The 22,000-nt window shown below is 40.3% G+C and overlaps 1 protein-coding gene across 1 annotated transcript; it reads left to right on the forward strand.

Moving 5' to 3' along the window:
* The first annotated feature begins 553 nt into the window (after positions 1 to 553).
* olfm1b (olfactomedin 1b) lies at positions 554 to 16,213 on the forward strand. Its single transcript, XM_062434473.1, has 6 exons — positions 554 to 1,040; positions 2,574 to 2,723; positions 3,518 to 3,673; positions 6,447 to 6,666; positions 11,098 to 11,204; positions 13,534 to 16,213. Exons 1-6 carry the CDS (start codon positions 891 to 893, stop codon positions 14,206 to 14,208), a joined length of 1,458 nt encoding a protein of 485 aa, XP_062290457.1. The 5' UTR covers positions 554 to 890; the 3' UTR covers positions 14,209 to 16,213.
* Positions 16,214 to 22,000: the final 5,787 nt, after the last annotated feature.

Raw genomic sequence — 22,000 nt, forward strand, 5'->3', positions numbered from 1 at the left:
CTGAGCTGAAGGAATCCCATATCCCATTAACAGGGCATACTTCTGAATCCCAGCACCCCACTGTAATTGAATGCGACATTTTTGCACAAGTTTATTTAGACGTGTGATGTGCAGAAACATTTCAATGGTTGTCTTAATTTATCGGCAGTGAATGCCAGATTTACCATGGGTGATCCGGGGAGATTCGCTTGTAAATCAGAGAGCCCCCATCTCCTTCTGGGGCAGTGGAGAAAGAAATGTCACTGTCCGCTATTAATAATCCATCAGCATCAGTGTCGACCGATCTCAGCCGCACTGCTCATGTCATTCCCTCTGGGGACAGTCAGTCAGTGTCGGGCAGCTTTTGGCGAATCAGGCGCAATCCCAGATATTACCATGAACGAACCTCAACCTGGCTGACATCATTGCGTCTGGCGATATAGATAGATCCGTAGTACCTCCTCCTTCTTCCTCTCATCCATTTGGAGCAGCCTGTGTGTGTAGTCAGTTGCACTTAATCACAGAGCTCACCAAGGCAGGAGGCGGACCGTCGGGCGTGAACGAAATAGTAACGGGGCACCGGAGACGCACCAGCGTGCGGGACAACGGAGACAGAGGAGCTATCCAGAGGACGCATCCAGTACCCGCTCTCGGTTTTTAACCCCTCTTTTCATCTTCCACTGGAGCAAGTGTTGCAGTTTTATTCCGACCTTCCCGTTTCGGTCGACCCTACCGCGTCCGACTCGTTCGCAGCCAGTGCTTCGTTGGAGATGTCCAAAAAAAGACCAGCCGAGCCGGAGTCCCGGGTGAAACAACAAGCTACTCTGGGCAACATGACTCGCCTCCCTTGTTTCACCCCAAAGTCTGTAGAATGAAGACGGCTTGAGTAAAGTCAAAGCAGCGCGCAAAAGATGTCGGTGCCTTTGCTGAAGATCGGCGTCGTGCTCAGCACCATGGCGATGATTACCAACTGGATGTCGCAGACCCTCCCCTCTCTGGTGGGGCTCAATACTACCAAGCTCACGGCTGCACAGGGAGGGTATCCAGATCGGAGCACAGGAGTAAGTGCGCAAGTTTCGCATATTTCCTGCGGCTGGTTGTATTTTTTCCCAAATGAATGTCGACTGTTGCAGTTAAATCACAATTCAAAGATAGGCAACATATGCGCTCTTTTGAGTGTGTTTGCTTCTTAATTAAGACATTTTCTCTTAATTGGTTGATGCGCTTTTGAAAGGCGCAAAAGTAAAAAGTCTTGGAGAGGCATCACATATCTTCCTTCTGGTTTGATGTTGCTCCAGCTGCCACTGGGCTGTCTCAGTCAACATGAGTAGCCTGCACTAAGTGGAAAGTTATGGGTTTGTTCTGTTCGCTGGCACCGATATTAAGGAGGTGGAAAATTGGGGGATTGGCACAACAAATTTGAGGGCAGCCTTTTTTTCTTTGCCACCAGAAACAGCGGGAGACCTAATTCTTCCTTTCACGGTATGCGTAAATGAGAGAGGCGCATAACGCCAAGGTGGTGTTACAGAGTCAGGATGAAGCTTTTCTTTGTTTCTCCGTCAGGCTCCTGTCAGATTCGGGGCTGCTGTCATAACCCTTTCTGTGCCAGCCAGGATAACACTAGGAGGATTCTCTTATGCAGAGGTTAACACTGAAATTTTGAACAATGAATGTGAGACAGTTAGATTAAAAAGATGGGGTGAAATCAGTAAATGCAGGGAGCTGATATTTATTAATCTGTCCTGTATGTTCTGAGTTTATTTCATCTTCTTTTGTTGTATTCAAGTCAGTCAGGCAGTTTTAAATTTGTAGGACTTGAGAAATCACTGAGATGTCAAGACAGGTGTGTGTGTGATAGTGGTTTCTGGCAGGACCGCAACAGCGGGGCCAGCTCCACACATGCGGTTGCCCGTGACTGACTGAGTAGCTGAGTGATGAAGAGTCACCGTTGTTCTTTGTCTTGTCAGCATGTCCTTTTGTAGAAAACTGTGCAGTTGACTGACAGTTGCCGCACGCTCCTTTTGGATTTTGTACAATCATTTTGGACAATCAGCAAGTCTGTGGCAGTGATTTTTTTAATAGCTGATGCAGTGATGACTATCTTTATCAAAGTGCCTTATCTGATCAGCAGGTTAGTAACTGGAGTTGTCTCTCTCTGTTTTGCAAAAAAAGAAAAGAAAAATCTCTTCCTGACACGTCACACTTTACACTCTGATGGCTTCCTCACATCCAGCCCATTGAATAATAGAAGTTGCTTCAGCTGGCTCCATTGGCTGCATCTTCCCTTTGTCTGGCTTTAAAATATACAGTATGATGGTGCAAAACGGGTGGAGCTTGGTAGTTGATTGTGTCCAGATGGTGATGCAAATGAAACACAGCTTTACCATCAAATGGGCACAGTACACTAAAAGTGCAAATAGCTGCGGAGCGTCCTCTTTGATCTTACTGACCTGACCACCCGATCACCGACAGTGATGTATTTTTGTGTCTTATTCTGAGGTGTCCCCCCCCCCCTCTAATGCTTTGCTCCCCTCTCCTCCTGTATCACCTTTAAGTGCCCTTTTTTCTCTATTTACATTTAACTTTGTCCTTAGGTGTTGCCAGCAAACCCAGAGGATGCATGGCAGGTGTACAGTTCCGCCCAGGATAGTGAGGGAAGGTGTGTCTGCACCGTGGTGGCGCCTCAGCAGTCCATGTGCTCAAGGGATGCCCGCACCAAACAACTGAGGCAGCTGTTAGAGAAGGTAATTACCGCTTAACTTCTCTGCAACACGTGGCACTAGCAATTAAAGTCATACAGTAACCACCTTTAAGCCCCTCTACCTACATCACACACAAAGGTATCATGATTTCTTATGTAGAGAGATGTATCATAGATGTGAGACACACACAGAGGTTTACCAATGTTTATGGTCTCCCAATCACCTCTCCGCCCGTTGGACAAGAATAGACATCAGACTCTAATGAGCTCCCTGGAAACCTAACAGGCATCATGGGAGGTATCTGCACACTTACTCTGTGTGTGTTTCTATTGTAGTGCACACATCCAATGCAACACATCTAATGATGCAACACAACTCAATACCCAAAGACTGGAAGCTAAGACTACCCCCTTTACACAAAAGGAACATTTAAGCAAATTTATGGAAAAAATACCCTTTATCCAAGGATGATGGAGATAATCCCTGATGTAGAATAGCCAAGCTGATTCACATAAGATGCCAAAAATACAGGCCTCAAGAGATCTCTACTGAATAAATAGAAAACGTGCCAAGTCTATGAAGTTTCGAGACCAAAACAGTTTTGGGAAAAACAAATGTCTTAACAGTATGCATTCTACACTTGCACCGTGTGTGTGAGGCCCCTTACTAGTTGGCCTGATGTCAGAGTGTGTGAATCATTGCAAGACGAAAGCCGAGCCAAAGCAACATATTGAATGTCTGTTTCTTTTTCTCTACATCTCATTGGTGTAACTGCACCTTCAGAAATAAGAGATTTGTGTTATTACTCACCCCAATATGTTCATATGGCACTTCAGGTCCAGAACATGACCCAGTCCATCCAGGTGCTGGACCAGCGGACCCAGAGGGACCTGCAGTATGTGGAGAAGATGGAGGTCCAGCTCCGCGGTCTGGAGACCAAGTTCAGGCAGGTGGAGGAGAACCACAAGCAGAACATCGCCAAGCAATACAAGGTATGTAGTCCAATCTCTGAGCCAGTCCTCATGCCTTCAACTCAACCACCATTCTATCATAGCTGCTTTGTAGCCCATCATACACTAGCTTACCCATTTTATGTTTGTGTGTTCCCACTGTGATGATGCTTCAGAATTGCCTAAACCACCACATCACATATCAATAAATTCATAATGCATGCATAATCAACGAGATAACATAATTGGATGTCTCGACTCAGCTGCAGTAATTCATATCCTTATTTCCCACTAGTCATAAACTTACTTTATAAAGCCATGTGATGGAATCATAAATCAACATGGAAATAAGGAGATTAAATAAAACATCTTATGTTTATCGTGATGACTACATAATTGTGAAATGTTGTACACCCTCAGCTTGTCAGCATGAGTAGTGAATACAAAGACTACTGCACTTCCTTCAATATCTAATAGGCACTAAATCATGCGGGAGTTTTTCTTTGAGGGTTTACTGTTCAATAAATGGATAAATCTATTGCATGTAGGGCAGTATATCATTTTTTGAAATTGTTGCTGATATAATGTCCATTTTGGTTCAGACAATATTTGGGTTTCTTCATTTAACAAGGGCTGAAAATAACAATTATTGTAATTATAGATTAATGTTGAGATAAATGTCTCAATTAATTCATTAATTGGCCTATAAAATGTCAGAGAATACTGTAAATCATGCAAAAAAATGTCTTAAATTCCAAGATGATTAATTTTACTTAATCATCACATGAGACACAGGCAAATATTACTGTATAGTCACGTTCACATGCAAATTTCCACAACTGAGAAGCTGGAACAAGGGAAATTTGGGCATTTTTACAACATTATTTAATCTTAATAGATCATTTCAGCTCTACATTTAACAAAAGAAGGCACAGTTCTGAAATACTAAATTATGTTTAAACACCAGCAGCCAAACAACCATCATAGCAAAATGTTAATGTATTTCTTGTCAAAAAATCATTATTAGTTAAGTAATTAATGTCACCTGAACAAAACAGATTAAAGTTACAGTTAATTTGCATATTGTTTAAAAACAATATATATACTCGCATTTTTATACTTACAAATTGCAGCTTTATCCCAAGTGCAATCTTTCCACAAAGCTTTCAAAATGACTAACAGAGTGTCCCTACTCCCCTGACAGTGTGTGATACTTTAAAGTAGGACCCATGGCAAACATGAACTCAATAAACAGTTTCATCTATTATAACTGCGGAGGCAGAGTTGGGTGCTTTTGAATTGGTACATTGGTATTTTTAAAAAGCACTAATTAAAACAGAAGGAGAAAACAATTATATGAAGTCATTAGGAACTAATTGATTGAGAATGTCATAAAAAATCAGAATAATAGAACTAAACACCTGTGAGTATACCTCTGGGGTCTGTGGATACTTGCAGGTACTTTAAAATATTTTAGAAAACAGTGAGAAATGCCCTTTAGTCCAAGGTGATATCTTGTTTTATTCAACCAACAGTCCGAAACTTGGAGATATTCAGTTTACTATCATGTTTGACAAAGAAAAACATTCAATAATCAAATATAAGAAGCTGAGAACAGCTAATGTTTGGCATTTTTCATGTAAAAAGCTAATAAAATGATTATTCAACTATCAAAATAGCTGCAGATTTAACTTTTGTTGCTCGACTAATTGATTAATTAGTTTATTTTGGCACAGACATTGAGATCTTATCGTAGCACTGTGATTCAAAAGCAGCTTCAGTGTTTGCATCATCATACCTGCACTGATACATTTGTGTGATCCTGTCATCTCTGCATGCTGAAAAGACCTCTTGCTACCAAATGCCACATTCAGTGCATGTGTGCTATTCTCTGTAACTTGTCTCAAGTGTGTATACTAAGTGTGTGTGCGTTTGTTTGTTTGTGTGTCTGTTAGAGAGGTTAGCAAGCTCCAGCCCCTGTCAACAGTTTGTCATTTTCTTGCTTGCAGGGCTAACTTTAAGACATGTAAAGAGAGCCACAGGGAAGAAGAGGCAGGTCAATTCCAGATTCCCCTGAACTGGGCCACAGTACTGAGAGCATTTGGGCGTCAAACAGTTAATTTACCTTTAGCACCATTAAGACTAAGAAACCCCACCCTTCTCCCAAACCAACCCACCACTGATCTCTTCCTGCATGTTACTGCTGTCAAAGTTTTCCATTTAAAAGCTTTTTCAAACGTAAATACATTTATTATTATAATTATCATTATTATTATTACTCTTACTATTATTATTTTTATTTTTATTATTAATTGCTGTTATTCATTTTATTTTCCTTTGGCTTTTGTCTATGCATATTTGGTTACTCAACAAATCTATACGTAAAACTATACACGTAAAATTCGAGACACTTTGTTGTGTGTGACATGTAAAAGCATGTAACCCTTAATACGATGTTGCATTTTAAACGATGATGACCAATAAAGAGCTTTCCCAATTGTTGTCGGTGTACCGAGGGCTTGCTTTTTAACGGCTGGTCACTGCCAGGACGGAGCCACCTGCTCTGCTCGTCCAGCGGGCGGAGAATATTTCCCGGGTTTGTTTGCTCAGACACACACACGCACAGACAAAACACAGCTGTTCACACACAAACACACACTGAACATTGACACACTTGTCAGTGCAGAGGCAGGATAGAGTCAGTGTAGCCAGGTTCAGACAGATGTTTTTTTTTTTCTTTTGTTTTCTTTTATGGACAGCGGGTCTTCCTTTTCTCGCGCATGACACTCAACCGAGCTTATTCTAATCCTTTCAGGCCATAAAAGCGAAAATGGAGGAGCTTAGACCGTTGATACCAGTGTTGGAGGAGTACAAAGCCGATGCCAAATTGGTATTGCAGTTTAAGGAGGAGGTCCAGAATCTGACGTCAGTTCTAAGCGAACTTCAGGAGGAGATGGGGGCCTATGACTACGAGGAGCTCCACAACAGAGTGTCAAATCTTGAGGAGAGACTCCGAGCATGCATGCAAAAATTAGGTAGGCACAGAAAGTTGTTGGCACACACCATGTTTCAAACATGTGCATGCACAAACACTCCCACTGACAGTTTGTTTGTGACTGGCCAGAAAGAGATCCTCAGGCATATTCACATGATACTGAACATCACAGGAACATTGTGTGGCTGCGATGCTCAACTGCACGAAAAACACAGTCTTATAACACACTTTGTACTTTATGATTCTGTTTTGTACATGCTCGCCCTCTAATGGACTTTGCTGTTTGTTTACCCTTACCTTGTTAAGGGCAAATAATGAATTCTATCTGAGGGCTTTGCAGGTACTCATAGAACTATAGTTAGATTCAGGTAACTTCCATATCTTCTATAAATTCTCCCCAAGTAAGAGGGAGAGAAACAATGCACTAGTGCTGAAACCATTAGTTGATTGGCAGAAAATCAATCAACACCATTTCCCTCTTCTGTGTTCCAGATCCTCAAATTTGACGATTTTCTGATTTTCTCAGTTTCATATGAGTCTAAACTAAATATTTTTGGGTATTGGGCTGTTGACTGGACAAAACACTCAATTTTTGAAATGCCAACTTGGGCTTTGTAAAATACTGATAGGCTTTTTTTCACTTCCACATTTTACAGACTCAACCATTAATCGAAAGAATAGGACTGTAATGGAAATACGCATTAGCTTCAGTCCCAGAAGGCACAACTTTTAACTTTCAAGTTTAAGCTTTATGTGTTTTGACAGTGAAACAAATTTCATTAAAATTCTATGGTAATGGTAAAATGAGCCCATGGTATCTTGTCACATAACTGACTTCCTGTCACGGAATAAATGGGATATTTAAATAAAACATGAGGGGTTTTAGAAGGTTCCACAGGCACACACACACACACACACACACACACACACACACACACACACACACACACACACACACACACACACACACACCGTGGTGAGCAAACAGAGCAAGAGAGCTACAGCGCTCACATCACAGTCTTATCTTTGCTTTTAGCCCCTGTCTCAGTCTCTTCACACCTCTGTCACAGCCCACAGTGCTAATAGATGCACACCCACACTACAGTGACTCAGATAGACTGCAAGCGCAAAGACACTTACATGTTGCACATCACGGGTATATTGTGTCCCTTTTTCAAATTATTCACTGTGCAAGGTGACAGAAAGAAATTGGGAAAATCTTTCGGTTACAATGCAGGCAATCCTTTTTTTCTCGAATGCTACTGGAGACACTGATTGTATTGAAATTGAATATATAGAATACAAAAAACAGACCCCTAATCTCAGCTCCCCAGCGACTTCTGTCATTTTTTCCCTCTTTATTCATGCAAACACAGTTCTTTCTTTTTTCTTTTTTTAAATGACCACCTCTACTCTCACGACTGGAGCAGGAGCCTTATCCATGTTTTCACTCTCAGTTCAGTGCACAAACTGCTCCTCACATCTGGTGATCTGCCAAAGATAGGAGAGGAGGGAACTGCGGGGAGTTACTCCAGTGTGTGTTTGTGTGTGTGTGTACGAGATCAGACCAGATAAAGGCGAGGTCACCCAGCAAGGGACTGGCTGAGGCAGTACAGAGGGTAGCTATTCCTTTCATCTTCACACGATTGCAGGGGCGCTCATGCATAGTGCGCACAAACACACTCCAGCACACTCCTGTTATTAAGATTAAACTTGCGAAGGTCACCAGCCAAATTTGCATCAGCAGAAAACAACAGGGCAAAAGAATATAGAAAGGGCAGGAGAAATCTGAGTGCTGAATAATAGATAGAGCAACAGGAGAAACTGATAGAAGGTGGTAAGGGAAATGAGAGAGTGTGATAGAGTGAAGGAGAGCAGAAAAAGTGAAAGAGAGTAACTGGAGTCCCCGCAGAGCTGTCCTTCAAGCTGTTTTGTGTTGGAGAGACTAACAGCCCAGCGGCTGCTGGGACACAATGGCCATCGATCAAGGGGACATGCCAGCTTGCTGGGCAATAATCAAATAAATAAATCACCCTGTGCAATGTGGAGGCACAGAGAGCTTCAGGCAAATCCAGACCCTTCATGCCGAAATACTGATGAATGGAGCAGGAAGGTCATACCGGCACACATCGCCCTGATACTCTGCTACCATCCTTTCTCAGCTTCCATTTCCTCTGCAGAGAATAAAATGATATAATATTACTGTATAGTGAGATTCACTCTCTCTTCATCACAGCCCTTACCTACTCTTCAGGTTAAATGTAACTACTTTTTACTTTTAGAGAAGTAAAAACACCCTAAATGTCATTATTTTCTTGATACATGTTACATTCTCCTGTTTTATGTAACATTGCATCATAATATACTGTCGTTTGAGTGTGAATGCTTTTTCTCAATAACCAAATAGTGTAAAACCTAAAGAATACATTCTTCCTGCTCTTTGAAAGCATCATTAAGTATTAATGACCCAATTATCAATGGCTGATAAAGTATTTATAAATGAAAAAAAGATTTGTGGTGAGAAGTTTGGCATGGAGACTATCTATGATGAGATGCTGTAAGTGGGTCAAAATATGAACAGTATGTGAGGACTCATTTTGCCTCTCTGTTGTTTCTGCTGCACAATAATTTGGTTTATTACAACTTTGTTATTTTTGGGTAGTTTTAAATCCCCTGCAAATGTAGTTTCAAATCTTTCAAGTATTTCCATATGATATTAATTCAATATTCATGACTAAACATGCTAATAATGAGTTTAAAACAGTAAACATCTTTAGGTAGCTATATATGAAGTGTTTAACATTCAAAAACTCTCTAATGACCTCCTCATTGGTGGAAATAAATACATGACACATTTTTCCAACTGAGTCCTAACCAACCCCTTCAAACCTGTGAGAACAGGACAGAGAGAAAGCAGAAATTTCAAATCAGATCTCAATTTGGCAGAAAATAGTATGTTCATGTTGGACCGCCATCACATACCAAGAGCAAGAAGCTGATTACTTCCAAATAAATTGGTTTAGATAATCACATTTATAAGCTGTCTGATCGTCTAACCACTGATGGCAATTATTTTGATTATAAAATAATTATAACTGATACAAATGATAGCCAAAACTACAAAAATAAGACCCACGTTGAAATATTCATAACTGAATATTTCACCTCCACAATAGTATTGATTCTACAGTATATCTAAATCCAGGGTAAAAGGTTAAAGGGCTTTTGTTACATTGGCGCCAGTTCCTATTAGGTTTTCCATTTGTTCTACCCTCTGTTTAGTCCCTGTGAAATTCAGGTCAAAAGGGGATTAGACCCTTTGGTCATCTCCAGAATTCACATCCATCAGCTGGCTCCCCAGCAGCCTGCAATAGTAGTTGTCATCTAAAGATAGAAGCTTGATTAGAGAAAAGAAATAAATAAATCAATGGCCAGTGTATTACTGCAGCCTCTTAATCCCACTGAGGGTTACGTAAGGGACTCAACCCCAACTACGAATAGTAGATGCTGCTCACGTGACCATGTGTTTGTCTCGCAGCAGCAGCTGAGGTGTGATGCCCACACATTTCCATCATAGGTTGCGCATAGAGACAGACAAACACATGCAAACCCACAAGTTTCATTATATAAGCGCAGGAAATGTGACAAGATGAGGAGATGGAGTGAGGCTGATAACGCAGAGGAACCAAAAATTAAATCAGGATGTTATGCTTACATGGTAAAATCACATTTCACAACATTTAACAATGCCAGAGATGATAGGGGCTTATGAAGACAGAGCGAAGAAGAGTGTTATAGTAATGGGTTAATGGATGAAACACTTCACAGAGAAATGCTAATGAAACCTAAAATGAGCCATTGTCACAGTTCCACAAAATTAGCATATCAGAGCAAGTCATTACATTGAGGGGCCAAAAATAACTCATCAAAACCATATAATTAACCCTTGTCTTCTTGAAATACCCTCTGAAAAATGTTAAATGTCTAAACGAATGGATGTACTTCATTGGAGGTGAGAAGTATTGTTATTTGGGCACATTCATCTGACCATCTCTCAGTCACGAAGGGACACAGAGCCCAGTGTTAGTGTTGTCAGATTCGCATTAACACCTCAATCAACACTAATTAACACTACAGCAGCTTACAAGCGGCATGCAAGAGCAGAATACACAGAGGCTCTCCCTTTTCTATTCCCTCTTCCTCTCACTTTCTCACACATCCACACAGGGGGAGTAAAAAAGGCATTAGCATGTGTGAACAGAATAATAAGCGTCTTTGTACACGACATCACACAAAGAGAAAAACATTAAAGACATTGCAGCAAGCTGGACATTGACTCCTTCATCCTTTAGGCAAGCTAATTTGGATTTAAAGTAAATGAAAATGAATCCCTTGTAATAAATTTTGAGGTAATCTAAATACCAAAAAAGGCTTTGCTCTAGATGTTCCCATTTCACTTCTTTCCTTGCAGCATGTGGCAAACTGACGGGCATCAGTGATCCCATCACCATCAAGACGTCTGGATCCAGGTTCGGCTCCTGGATGACTGACCCCTTGGCGCCTGAAGGGGATACACGGGTATGTACTGCCGCACATGGTCACACAGTATGAAGGTGAATCATCTCTCCCTGATATGATATTGTATTCATTTTGGTAAGAGTTATTGTTTGATCAGTTTCTTATTTTAATCAATCCTAATTTTGCCAATTTTTAGTCGTTTATCTTATCGAGGCAAAATTATTATACTGTATGGCTGATTGTGTTCAGACAACATTTCAAATTTGAGATTTGGCTTCTTTTGCTAGACAAAAGTTTGTAGAGAAACAAGCTCATCTTCTCAAAGCAAGGAATCAAAAAAGTGTTAACGGTACCAAAGCTCAAGCATCATGGCCGGATCTACCATACAGGCAATCTGGGCAAAGTGCCCAGAGGCCGCTTAGCGGGAGGGGGCCCTCAATCATCTACAGAAATACGACACAAAGCTTGACCCATTCTCTTGATGTTGATAATTATGTTCACTGTTGGAAAACTTGAATGTCCAAAACAACACCTGACAGCAGCATTATTTATCAGTTATTTGGGGGACATGAGCTTCAGTGCCCACAGGCCCTTGGGGGTAATAATGCAGCCTTGTCAAGCATTGTATCAGCACTAGTTTTGGCAAATTTCAAACACTATCCAGTCCTATTCTTAAAACAGTAGTTTGACAACTTGGGAGATGTACTTTCTTGCTAAAAGTTAGATGACAAGATCTACAACACTCATGTCTGTACGCTGAATGAAGCTATACCCAGTAGACGGTTAGCTTGGCTTAGCATAAAGAATAACAGGGAGAAACAGTTAGCCTGGCTCTGTCTGAAGATGACAAAATCTCTTAGAGGTGCTGGTAGACAGGATATGTTACTTTTAGACAGATCTAGGCTAGTTGTTTCCATCTTTATGCTAAGCCAAACTAACTGCCTACAGCTTTATACTTGATAGAGGCATCAATCTTCTTATCCAACTCTTGGCAAAAAAAAGTGAACATTTCCCAAAATGACAAACTATGGTTTGAAGGTGTTCATTCACTATGAGTTATGATATTTCAGGTTTTTCAATAACTTGATTATGTATAGCATCTTTGTGTGAATTATTGGTGCTTTAATGCAGTTACTTCATTTAAAATGAATATAACCACTCTGGCCATGAACCAAGGTTGATACATCCCTTCCCTCTGAGCCTAAAGATATGTTACAAAAATAGTTCGCCTGACTTTAAACTGGGACTTGACCTTGATCGTAGGTGAAGGTCAACTCTCTCTGTGAAATTTAATAATAGTCTGTGTTCATTTGTCACGGTCCCTCTTATCAGCTGATTGCATCTGATTTCCCTTTGTGGAGTGCGGTGTCTGTTGGCCCAATTCTGCTTTATTACCAAAAGACATTAAAATGAAAATGTGGGGGATAAATCTATATGGTTTTAACGGGAAGCATCCTAGCGGACAAGGAAGAGTGGGCGCTGGAAATAAAGAAAGTTTATTTGGCTGCTAAACATGAGCAAGCTCTTCATGCACACGCTTTATTGGATGCATTAATAAAAGATAGAACTTTCAATGTCACAAAGGAAGGAAAAGGATAGAGCGGACAGTAGAGTAGCTGTGTAATTGGTTGTGACAACATGGCTGTATAATATGTATATTAGAAAAGTCTTACTGCTGACTAAGATTATATTTAGCATACTGTAAAGGCTACTTTTTTTGTAAAAACTAATACATTTTGAACAGAAAACATGAAAGATTTGCTGCGTTATCAAAGGGCAGAAAGAGGAAGAATGAGTGTAATTGATGGAAGCAGACAGGCCTGCTCTAGTTCTTTTCATCTCTTGGTTTCCTTACCTTAGTTTTTTGGCCTGGCCCGTGGAGACCCACTTTCTTGATGTGAATCATTCTTTAAGTCAATCACAGCAGCACATGTAAGCAGATAGGGGAAGGGCTTCAGGTGTCTCAGTCCCACTGAGACTAAGGAAGTGTTTGAGCCTCCAGTGGCTCCGGAATAAGAGCTCTCTGCCCACCACTGCAGGGGCCTGCAGGAAGCCGGGTCGAAGCAGCTGAGACAGGCCTTTTATCTGGAATGATGGGCATTATCCCTGCGGGGCCCGACTCATGCCACCCTGTGGCTGTCATCCTGACTGTTTGTATTCAGAAGCTGCCACATCTCAGCTTCGTCTGCTCCTTGAGGAAGTCTCAGCGCTAACCTAATTGGGATGCTTTTTGACGGTGTGATTTGATTTATTCTGTGTGTGATCTGCCTACAAGATTCAGGTATTCACAAAGGCATGCTGACGAATGATGACGGCAGGGGTTTTCAGCTCCAAAGTATCTCTGTGTTTGATCCTAATTCTTCTTTCTCCCTCCCGTCATGATGTTTAGGTCTGGTACATGGATGGTTACCATAACAACCGCTTTGTGAGGGAGTACAAGTCGATGCAGGACTTCATGACGTCAGACAACTTCACGTCCCACCGGCTGCCCCACCCTTGGTCAGGCACAGGACAGGTGGTCTACAACGGCTCTATCTACTTCAACAAATTCCAGAGCCACGTCATCATCAAGTTCGACTTCCGCACTTCCTCCATCAGCAAGTCCCGGCAGCTTGACTACGCCGGCTTCAATAACGCGTATCACTACGCTTGGGGCGGCCATTCTGACATTGACCTGATGGTTGACGAGGGAGGCCTGTGGGCTGTCTACGCCACCAACCAGAACGCGGGCAATATTGTCATCAGCAAGCTGAACCCCAACACACTGCAGATCATCAAGAGCTGGACCACCAACCACCCCAAAAGGAGTGCCGGCGAGTCTTTTATGATCTGCGGCACGCTCTATGTCACCAACGGGTATTCAGGAGGCACGAAGGTCTACTACGCCTACTCCACCAACTCCTCTACGTACGAGTACATCGACATTGCCTTCCAGAATAAGTACTCGCATATCTCCATGCTGGACTACAACCCGCGTGACCGTGCCCTCTATGCCTGGAATAATGGCCACCAGGTTCTCTACAATGTCACGCTGTTCCACGTAATCCGTTCAGAAGAACTGTAATCACGGAAAATGGATTACATACGTAAATACTTATTGTCTGTGTAGAGATCTCCCTATATACAAAAATATATCTGTGAAAGAAAAAGACTCCATGGCAAGACCATTCTATTTATAATATCAAATAACTTTTACCGAGAGACTGTATCAACAGTGAATGCAAAGTGGATTGAATGTGCATATACATGACACTGAAAAAAAAAATTGAAGGGTTTCATTCCAAAATGTGATATATTTGTTATATAACAAAAAAGAAGTTTTATCAGTTAAAATCACAAAATCACAACTATTGTTAGAAAAATGAACAGTTTTGTAAATAAGGTCTGAACATGACTTCTAACTTCAATAGTTACCCATAGTAGACTTTATTTTAATAGCTGCCATCATTTTGTTAAAGGTACTTGAGTTTGGAATGAAACTCTTTAATTGTTTGCCGCATAGAAAATGATTGTACAAGTAGACTATATATCAGATTTAAAAGAATAAGAACAGATGCCAAAAAAAAAAAAAAATTACATCACGCCTTTTTTTTATATAATGGAGTACCATTCTAAGCTCATTCCCGAGGCTCCGGTTCTTCTGCAGAAATCCTCCCTGCTGAACTTTTCTTTTGGTCGATGGGGGTCCTGAAACGAAGACTGTTGGTAATAAACTTTTGGATCCCCGGGTCCCATGGACAGACAGAAAAGTGGGAGGCCAGTCTAGTCAGAAGACTTGATAGCCTAACGGGTGCAGTCTGTCATATCGTTTTTATCAAGTACAGTAGCAAATCAAAAGTCTGTAGAGAACAGCAACAACAATAACAACATCCACTAAAAGACCTGAAGGCACTGACTGTTGACAGCACTGTTGTTTGAGATGATTTTCCTGTGTTAGTGACTATGTGTGAAAAAGGCTTTCTTTGCATGAGTGTTTTCTATCACTCCAGTCTGCTCTTATGAATGTCTTTTGCTGTATGATACTATTAAAAAAAAAAGGAGGGAGGGATGTTGGGTGGGAGGGGGAACAAGAAAGAATACCTTTGGGATTTGCAAAAATATTTACTTTTTTCCCCCCCGCTTCTTTCTATTTAGTTCTAGTTTTGTTTTTTTATTTTTTTGCGATCATTTTATTTCTCAAATGTTCTTGTATCACTGTAATGTTGGCACCGGTTTTGCCTCTCTGTATTTGTTTATTTGGACTGCGTGGGAGGAATCTATCTAGCTCACATCTCTCTGAAAAAAAAACAAAAAACAGAATGTATCAAGTATTTTATCCTGGGAATCAGGTTCTCCTATCTTCAATTCACATTATGCGCCTGTAGTTGGGAGAGGTTTTTTTTTTTTTAGAGGATAATCCCGTCTCGTCATGTATCTCCCCACTGTTAGTGAAGGAAAATGCTGTTTAAATGTATACCCTTGCAGAGGACAAAAGCTTTTCACTCTTTTTGCGCTTTGCTGGACATGTGTTGTATCTGAGATGAGATAGTTAATGATTCGTGTCAATAAAACAGAGAAATCTGACGATCGGGTTGTTGCCTTGCAAAAAGCTACAAGCTGCCATGTTACACCACATTTAGTGTATGACTGATCATAGAGAGATACCTTTTACATCACCCTTCCTCAGTTAAATTCACTCAGGGGTTTTATGGCTATAGCCTTACTTCGTCTAGTGTGACCAGTAACTGATGGCTGATGTTTGCATTTTTAGCTGGATTGCCACTTGTGCCACACTGTCTGCCGTTCTGTGAAAGTTACATATGCTCGCTTTAAGGTTTTAAAAATAGATAAAATGTCTGACCTCATACAGATTTCAGTATCACTGCTGTCATTTTTCAACATGATCATGATAAAAACATTGCTAAAAAACATTTATTTTTCCAAGGATTTTGTTTGTCCCAATCCAACACTGTTATCACCTTGAATAACTCCTATTTGTGTTTATTTTCCATCACTTGACATGTCTCTTATTTGTGTGTTTTGATTACTTGTTATTATGGCAAAATGGTCCACTTTTTGTTCACTCAACATTTTTCCCTCCTTCTTTGATCTCCACTCAATTTCACTTACCCCCATCCTTCAGCCAGTCTATCTTTCCCGCTCTTTGTTGCTCCTACTCTCTCACTGCCTCTTAGTCCTCTGATGTTTCAATCGATGAATAAATGATTGCTTCTATTTTCACTCCGAGTGCTTGGCCAACACATGCTGCTTTGCTCCCTGGGAAGAGTTAGAAATAGGATTTGGGAGACAGAAAGACAGAAAAAAACAGAGGCAGAGACAGACAGAGAAACATGTTTTGGTGGAAGGTCTCACAGCGTATGACACGATGAGCTGTCAGTCAGGAGCTGAATATATTTGCATATTTAAGCTGTGATTGGCGCATCAAGAGACATAGCAGCACTCCCTCTATTCCCAGTTACCCCACCCCCAACATCAACACATGTGAGTTGCCTGTGAACCTGACAGTTGCATTTCATTTCATCACTTTGCACGATGGTTCACTTGTTTCATTTCTGCATCAGTGTCTGTCATAATTTATTTATTTCACAGTTAAATACTGTACATGCAGTAGGCTAATTATATTTTGCTTACCTTGCCCTCTAAATGCCACAACTACTGCAGCAGCACTTTTGGGAGTAAAGGACGGACGCAGTGAGTGGTTTGACCTTGCTTGGGCCAGCTGTAAGGTGCATCATTCCCCCAAGGACAAAACCACTTATCAGTGATATAAAAGCCAGTGCGTATGTGCCAACAAAAGGCTTGGAAAAATGTTGCATAGCACCGCAGTGACTTTATATTGCTGCACAATTTTCAATGACATGTTGTCATAACTGTAGACCTTATTACATACATTTCTTTTTCTCAGGCAACATCTCTACGGCCTCATTGTTTATTCAAAGGTTGAGTTATGTAACCCCAAAACTTGAAATGGTGACTGTCAGACTGCGATTAAAACTGACACATACCACAAATTAGTATTCAACTTAACATAACTAATTTGTGTTGCTGTCTTTCCTCATGAGAAGTGAGAGAAGCTGATTCAAACACTGCAAAGTTATGCAATGACGCAAGAGGAAACCAAAAAAATCTTGACGACATAGTGTCAACAAGACTTACGGTCTAAACCTCTGTGAAGTTGCACTGAGGCACATGGGGGCTTTGAGATAAATGCAAACATACAGTATATTAATGTTAACAGTAATCACAAGCTAAAGCTGAAGCAGATGGGAATTTCATTCATTTTGGTCATAAACCAAAGTATTGGACAAAACAAAATGTTGACCTAAATGTTACAGGCTCACCAAAGTTTAATACAGTTCATCTTGAAGACACAAATGTCTGTTTCAAATTTAACATTTTGAAAATTCACCCAATAGTTGTCTAGACATTTTATTCAATATCACAAATGGCAACCTCCTGGTAGTACCACAGGAAAAGTCAGAGGATTGCCAAGGTATTAGGAAATGTTGTCTGGGGACCACAAATGTCTGTACCAAGTTTTGTAACAATCCATCCAGATTCAGAGATATTGCATTGGAAAAGTGCAAACCTTGACCTGATAGTGCTGCCACAGGAAAAGGCAGTGAAGTTTCAAAGTCACTGGGGTTTACGCATTAGGACCATGAATATCTGTTCCAAATGGCATGGCTATCTATCCAATATTTGTTGAGATATTTAAGTCTGGACAAAAGTGGTGGACAGACAGACAGACTGATAAACCAACGGATATTACATTATAGAGCCATATAGCATGGCTAAAGAGCAAGTGGAACAGTGGTCATAAGTACACTTAAGTACAGAGAGTACATTTGTCTGAAACATTATACAGAGCATAGTCATTCTTGCATTTTCTGACTGATGGGTTTCAGCTGCTTTATTCATGTTTCACTATCAGCGGGCACATGAAGCTTTTGTTATTGTTGACTGAAATCAAATGTATGCTGGGAAGATTTCATTTTCCCAGCAGAAACCTCATTGCTTCTTGATTCTTTGAAATCTCCCTCAGTTACCACAGCTTTCCCCGCTATCTGCTAAGTGTTTCTGGCTAAACTGTTGACCAAAAGAATCAATAACTCTAACCTCTTGAAGTCTCAAGCCTCACCAAATTGGCAACTTCTCCCTCTGTGATAAAGACACATGCATGCAACTACACTAGTGTGTTTTGCCAGGCTAGATTAGGCTTTTATTCATGAAAATTCAAACTCTGAACCAGGTGTCTGCAACATGAATGGCCTGTTAAGAGATACAGCTGTTGTAATCAGCACAGATCACAACCTGCATTTAGATGTTGATTCTACTTGGTGCCAAAAACTTGACTTGAACAGAAAAGGTTAGACCAATTCACAATTTGCTGAATTGCAATGATACTACTACAGAATTGAAAATATTCCAGGCCTGTACTTCGGATTACTTCAAAACAAACTTATTTCTAACAAGCACTTGCATACACCCTTGATCTGATTCAAGTTCTGCAATCCACCAAATAGTTAGAAGTTTTTTCAAGATATAAAAATCTGATTAATCCCTAACTGTCAAGAGAACCAAAGCAGTAATAACATTTCTATGGCCCAGGACCTGCCCTGCACTCAAGCAATTACTTTGAGCCCTTTCAAATTTCATGCAAGATGACACACACACCGACAGTTTCTCAAACATAAACCCCTTTTTTTACTGTTCCATTGCAAAATTTTCCATTCAGATTCATCACACTGACAGGGGAGCAAAACCAAAATAAACCTGAGGTTTAACGTTTTCATTGTAGCTGGGCGCAATCTCTGAGTTAAAACCATTACAAGCCTGTTGTGGGCTGGAATAACAGCCAATAATAAATCAATGGAACCATAAAGAATAGGTCTGAAAGAGAGAAACAACAGCAATAAAGACAATTCATTTTAATTATGGTGTAATAAAAAGACAAAATAAAAACAACTCAGATGTCCCGTTTGCGATTCTCTATGCACTGGTTTTGTTTACAGTTGTGTCCTTGTCAGCAATTCAAACACCTGCTCTCTATGACAAAATGTCTCCTTAATTAGCATTTCCTTAATGCATTGTTGTCACAGGGGTGCATACACAGGCGTGTGTACCACATCAAAGTTTTCGACAAAATACATTTACTGTTTGTTTTGCTAAAACATTTTGGAGGAAATGTAAATGCTGCCTCGTTCTCATGTTTTTCAAATTCATGAAGCTTGACATACTTACATTTCACACAAGTCATAGGGAGGCGGACACGGGGAGACTGACTTTGACATCAGAGTCCAAAGTTAGGTAACATGCAGTGTCTTCTGCATAAGAAGTGTTGACTTTTCAAAGTTTTAACCTGTAATAAAACTGACTTTTTTGGCAGAAACAAGCTGTACGCAAAACACTATTAAATATTTTAAGTCAATAAGTTGAACTTGTTAGCAAATAGTTTCTCATTTACACATCCAGCAGATACAGACCAACATCAATAGTCATTTGGAGTCTTGTTACAAGCCAAGTGTCAGATACAAGTCCAATACTCACTCTCCTTCTAGCTCTTGGTCTCCAACAAATGCTGAGGGAAATATCTGGCTTTTCAGCTGCTAAATGCTTCAACATTAGCTAGATGCTAATGTTGCTGTTTGGTGCTGGCAGGTAGTGTGCAATGGGTTTTTAGAGATTTATTGCTGAAAAGCTGCCTGCTGCGTCAGAAAACTAAGAGACGCTAAATAATGCAAAAACACTCCAGATTTAAGTGATAATTTACGAACAACCCATTTCACATGCAAGTTATTTGATCCATTGTTCGTATAAAATAGAGATTACAGCAGCTTTAACCAAAACTCAAACTTCACTTACTTAACCAAGAGCTTTGAGTTGCCCTTACATGGCCCTAGAAGAATAATCATGCTAAAGCTGCCAGAAGCAGCTTTATAGGGAAATTAAGGAGATATGCTGACAGAGGACATGTTTCAAATATGTCAAATATGTTCAGCATTGTTTCTTATGGAGCTGCAATCGATTAGTTGACAAACAGAAAATTAATTATCAACTATTTTTTTATAATTGATTAATCCTTTTTTCCATTTAATGAAGAAAAAGATTCTCTGGTTCCTGCTTCTTTAAGGTTAACATATTTGGGTTTCTTAGTCTTCGATGATAGTACAGTGAATATATTTTGGTTATGGGCTGTTGGCATTGACAAAACAAGATATTTGAGGTTGCGTCTTGGGTTTTGGGAAACATTTTTTACCATTTTCTGAAATTGAATAGACCAAACACCTAATCAATTAATTGAGAGTAATTGAGTAAGCATTAGTTGCAGCCTTCGTCCTTTTTTGTCACCAATCTTTCTTTCATTTTTCAAGTGGAAGGGACAATGCATGGTAATTAGACACTATACTTACACCAAGCATAAACAATATACTCAATGTTTGCTCATTAACACAACTTGGATATGTACATTAATATTGATCAGCTCATGCTGTCTGTATATCATTTACCACCTGACCTATAATGTCACAGCTGCTATTACCCTACCCTCTGAAAATAAATAATGCAAGGCAAAAGGAGCGTTTTATGAACTTTGTCATGCCTACTGAACCAATATTGAATTGTAAATGTGCTAAATCTAATGATAAGTGTACAGCTAAAGTTAATTTAAATGAGTGATACCAGAGGATCTATTACTAGAGTAATTATTTGACCTTCTGAGCTGCAATCTGAACAATGTATATGTTTTCTATCTTTGCTCTTTGTGCTCAATCACCGGAAGCTTCTAATGATAGGATCTCATAAAATTATAGCTTCTGCTGACATATGCTGAGCGAATGGGGAGGCATCTCATTACCAACAATTTCTTTGCAGCTGTTAAGCCTGCCAACAATACTCTCTTCATATGAAGGGTTAAGCTTAGAGATGTACTATTGTTAAATAATTAAAAAAGTGTGGAGAAAAAAAGAGTATGTTCATCTCAATTATGTCAGAAAGGATAATAGTCAAATTGACCCAAAAGGAATGGAGCACTGAGCATTTCCACATCATATACATATATGTGCTCATTACTATTTTTGAGTAATCACAACAGCCCTAGTTTCTTACTGTAATTAGTTGAATATACAGGATCTTTAGGAGGCGGGGATCATTACATAGGTAATAGCAATAGCCGTGTTTACACATGATCACATGCTTATCACACGAAAAGGAACTACTATGAGCATCGTGTTTCTGTGTCTAATTTCTCCAGACCCAGAAAAGAGTTGAGTCTGCTTTGAACCTTTAAACCTCCGACAGCCTTTGGGCTTACAGAAAACTAATGAGGAAAACTCTGCTCACATTTCCAACCATTTCTATATCTCAGTCAAAAGCCTTTGGGCAATTTGTGTTTGTGTATTTATGGGTGCAGGATTTGTGTATATGCAAAAGCAGTCGTATTGTACTGGTGTGTAACTTACCATAACCATGCTCAATCAAGCATATAGTACACTTGCTTTCACACTTAAGTGGCCACATGTAGCGGTGACAGTTGTGCCGTATGCAGCACTTTGCCTTGACAATATGGATGTGTATTTTGCCAGGGGTCAAGCCTTATGTGTGTGTGGGAGTTTGTGTGTACTTGCACATGCGTGTGTATCTGTGTGTGGGTATGTATTACTAACGAGCTGTGGTGACAAAATGTGTGCCATCTGTGCACACAGGAGATTTCACACTCTTGTTCATGTTTGAGTTGTGCCAATATTCTCATCAGGGGATGCTGGCCAATCATCACAGGGAAGCAAAGAGCAACAAGCTCCAGCCTGTTAGCCAGTCACATGTTCACCACACTGATTTTCAATAATAGATGGTCTCCG

This window comes from Scomber scombrus, chromosome 15 (genome assembly GCF_963691925.1).
Source record: "Scomber scombrus chromosome 15, fScoSco1.1, whole genome shotgun sequence".
Classification (NCBI taxonomy): Eukaryota; Metazoa; Chordata; class Actinopteri; order Scombriformes; family Scombridae; genus Scomber; species Scomber scombrus.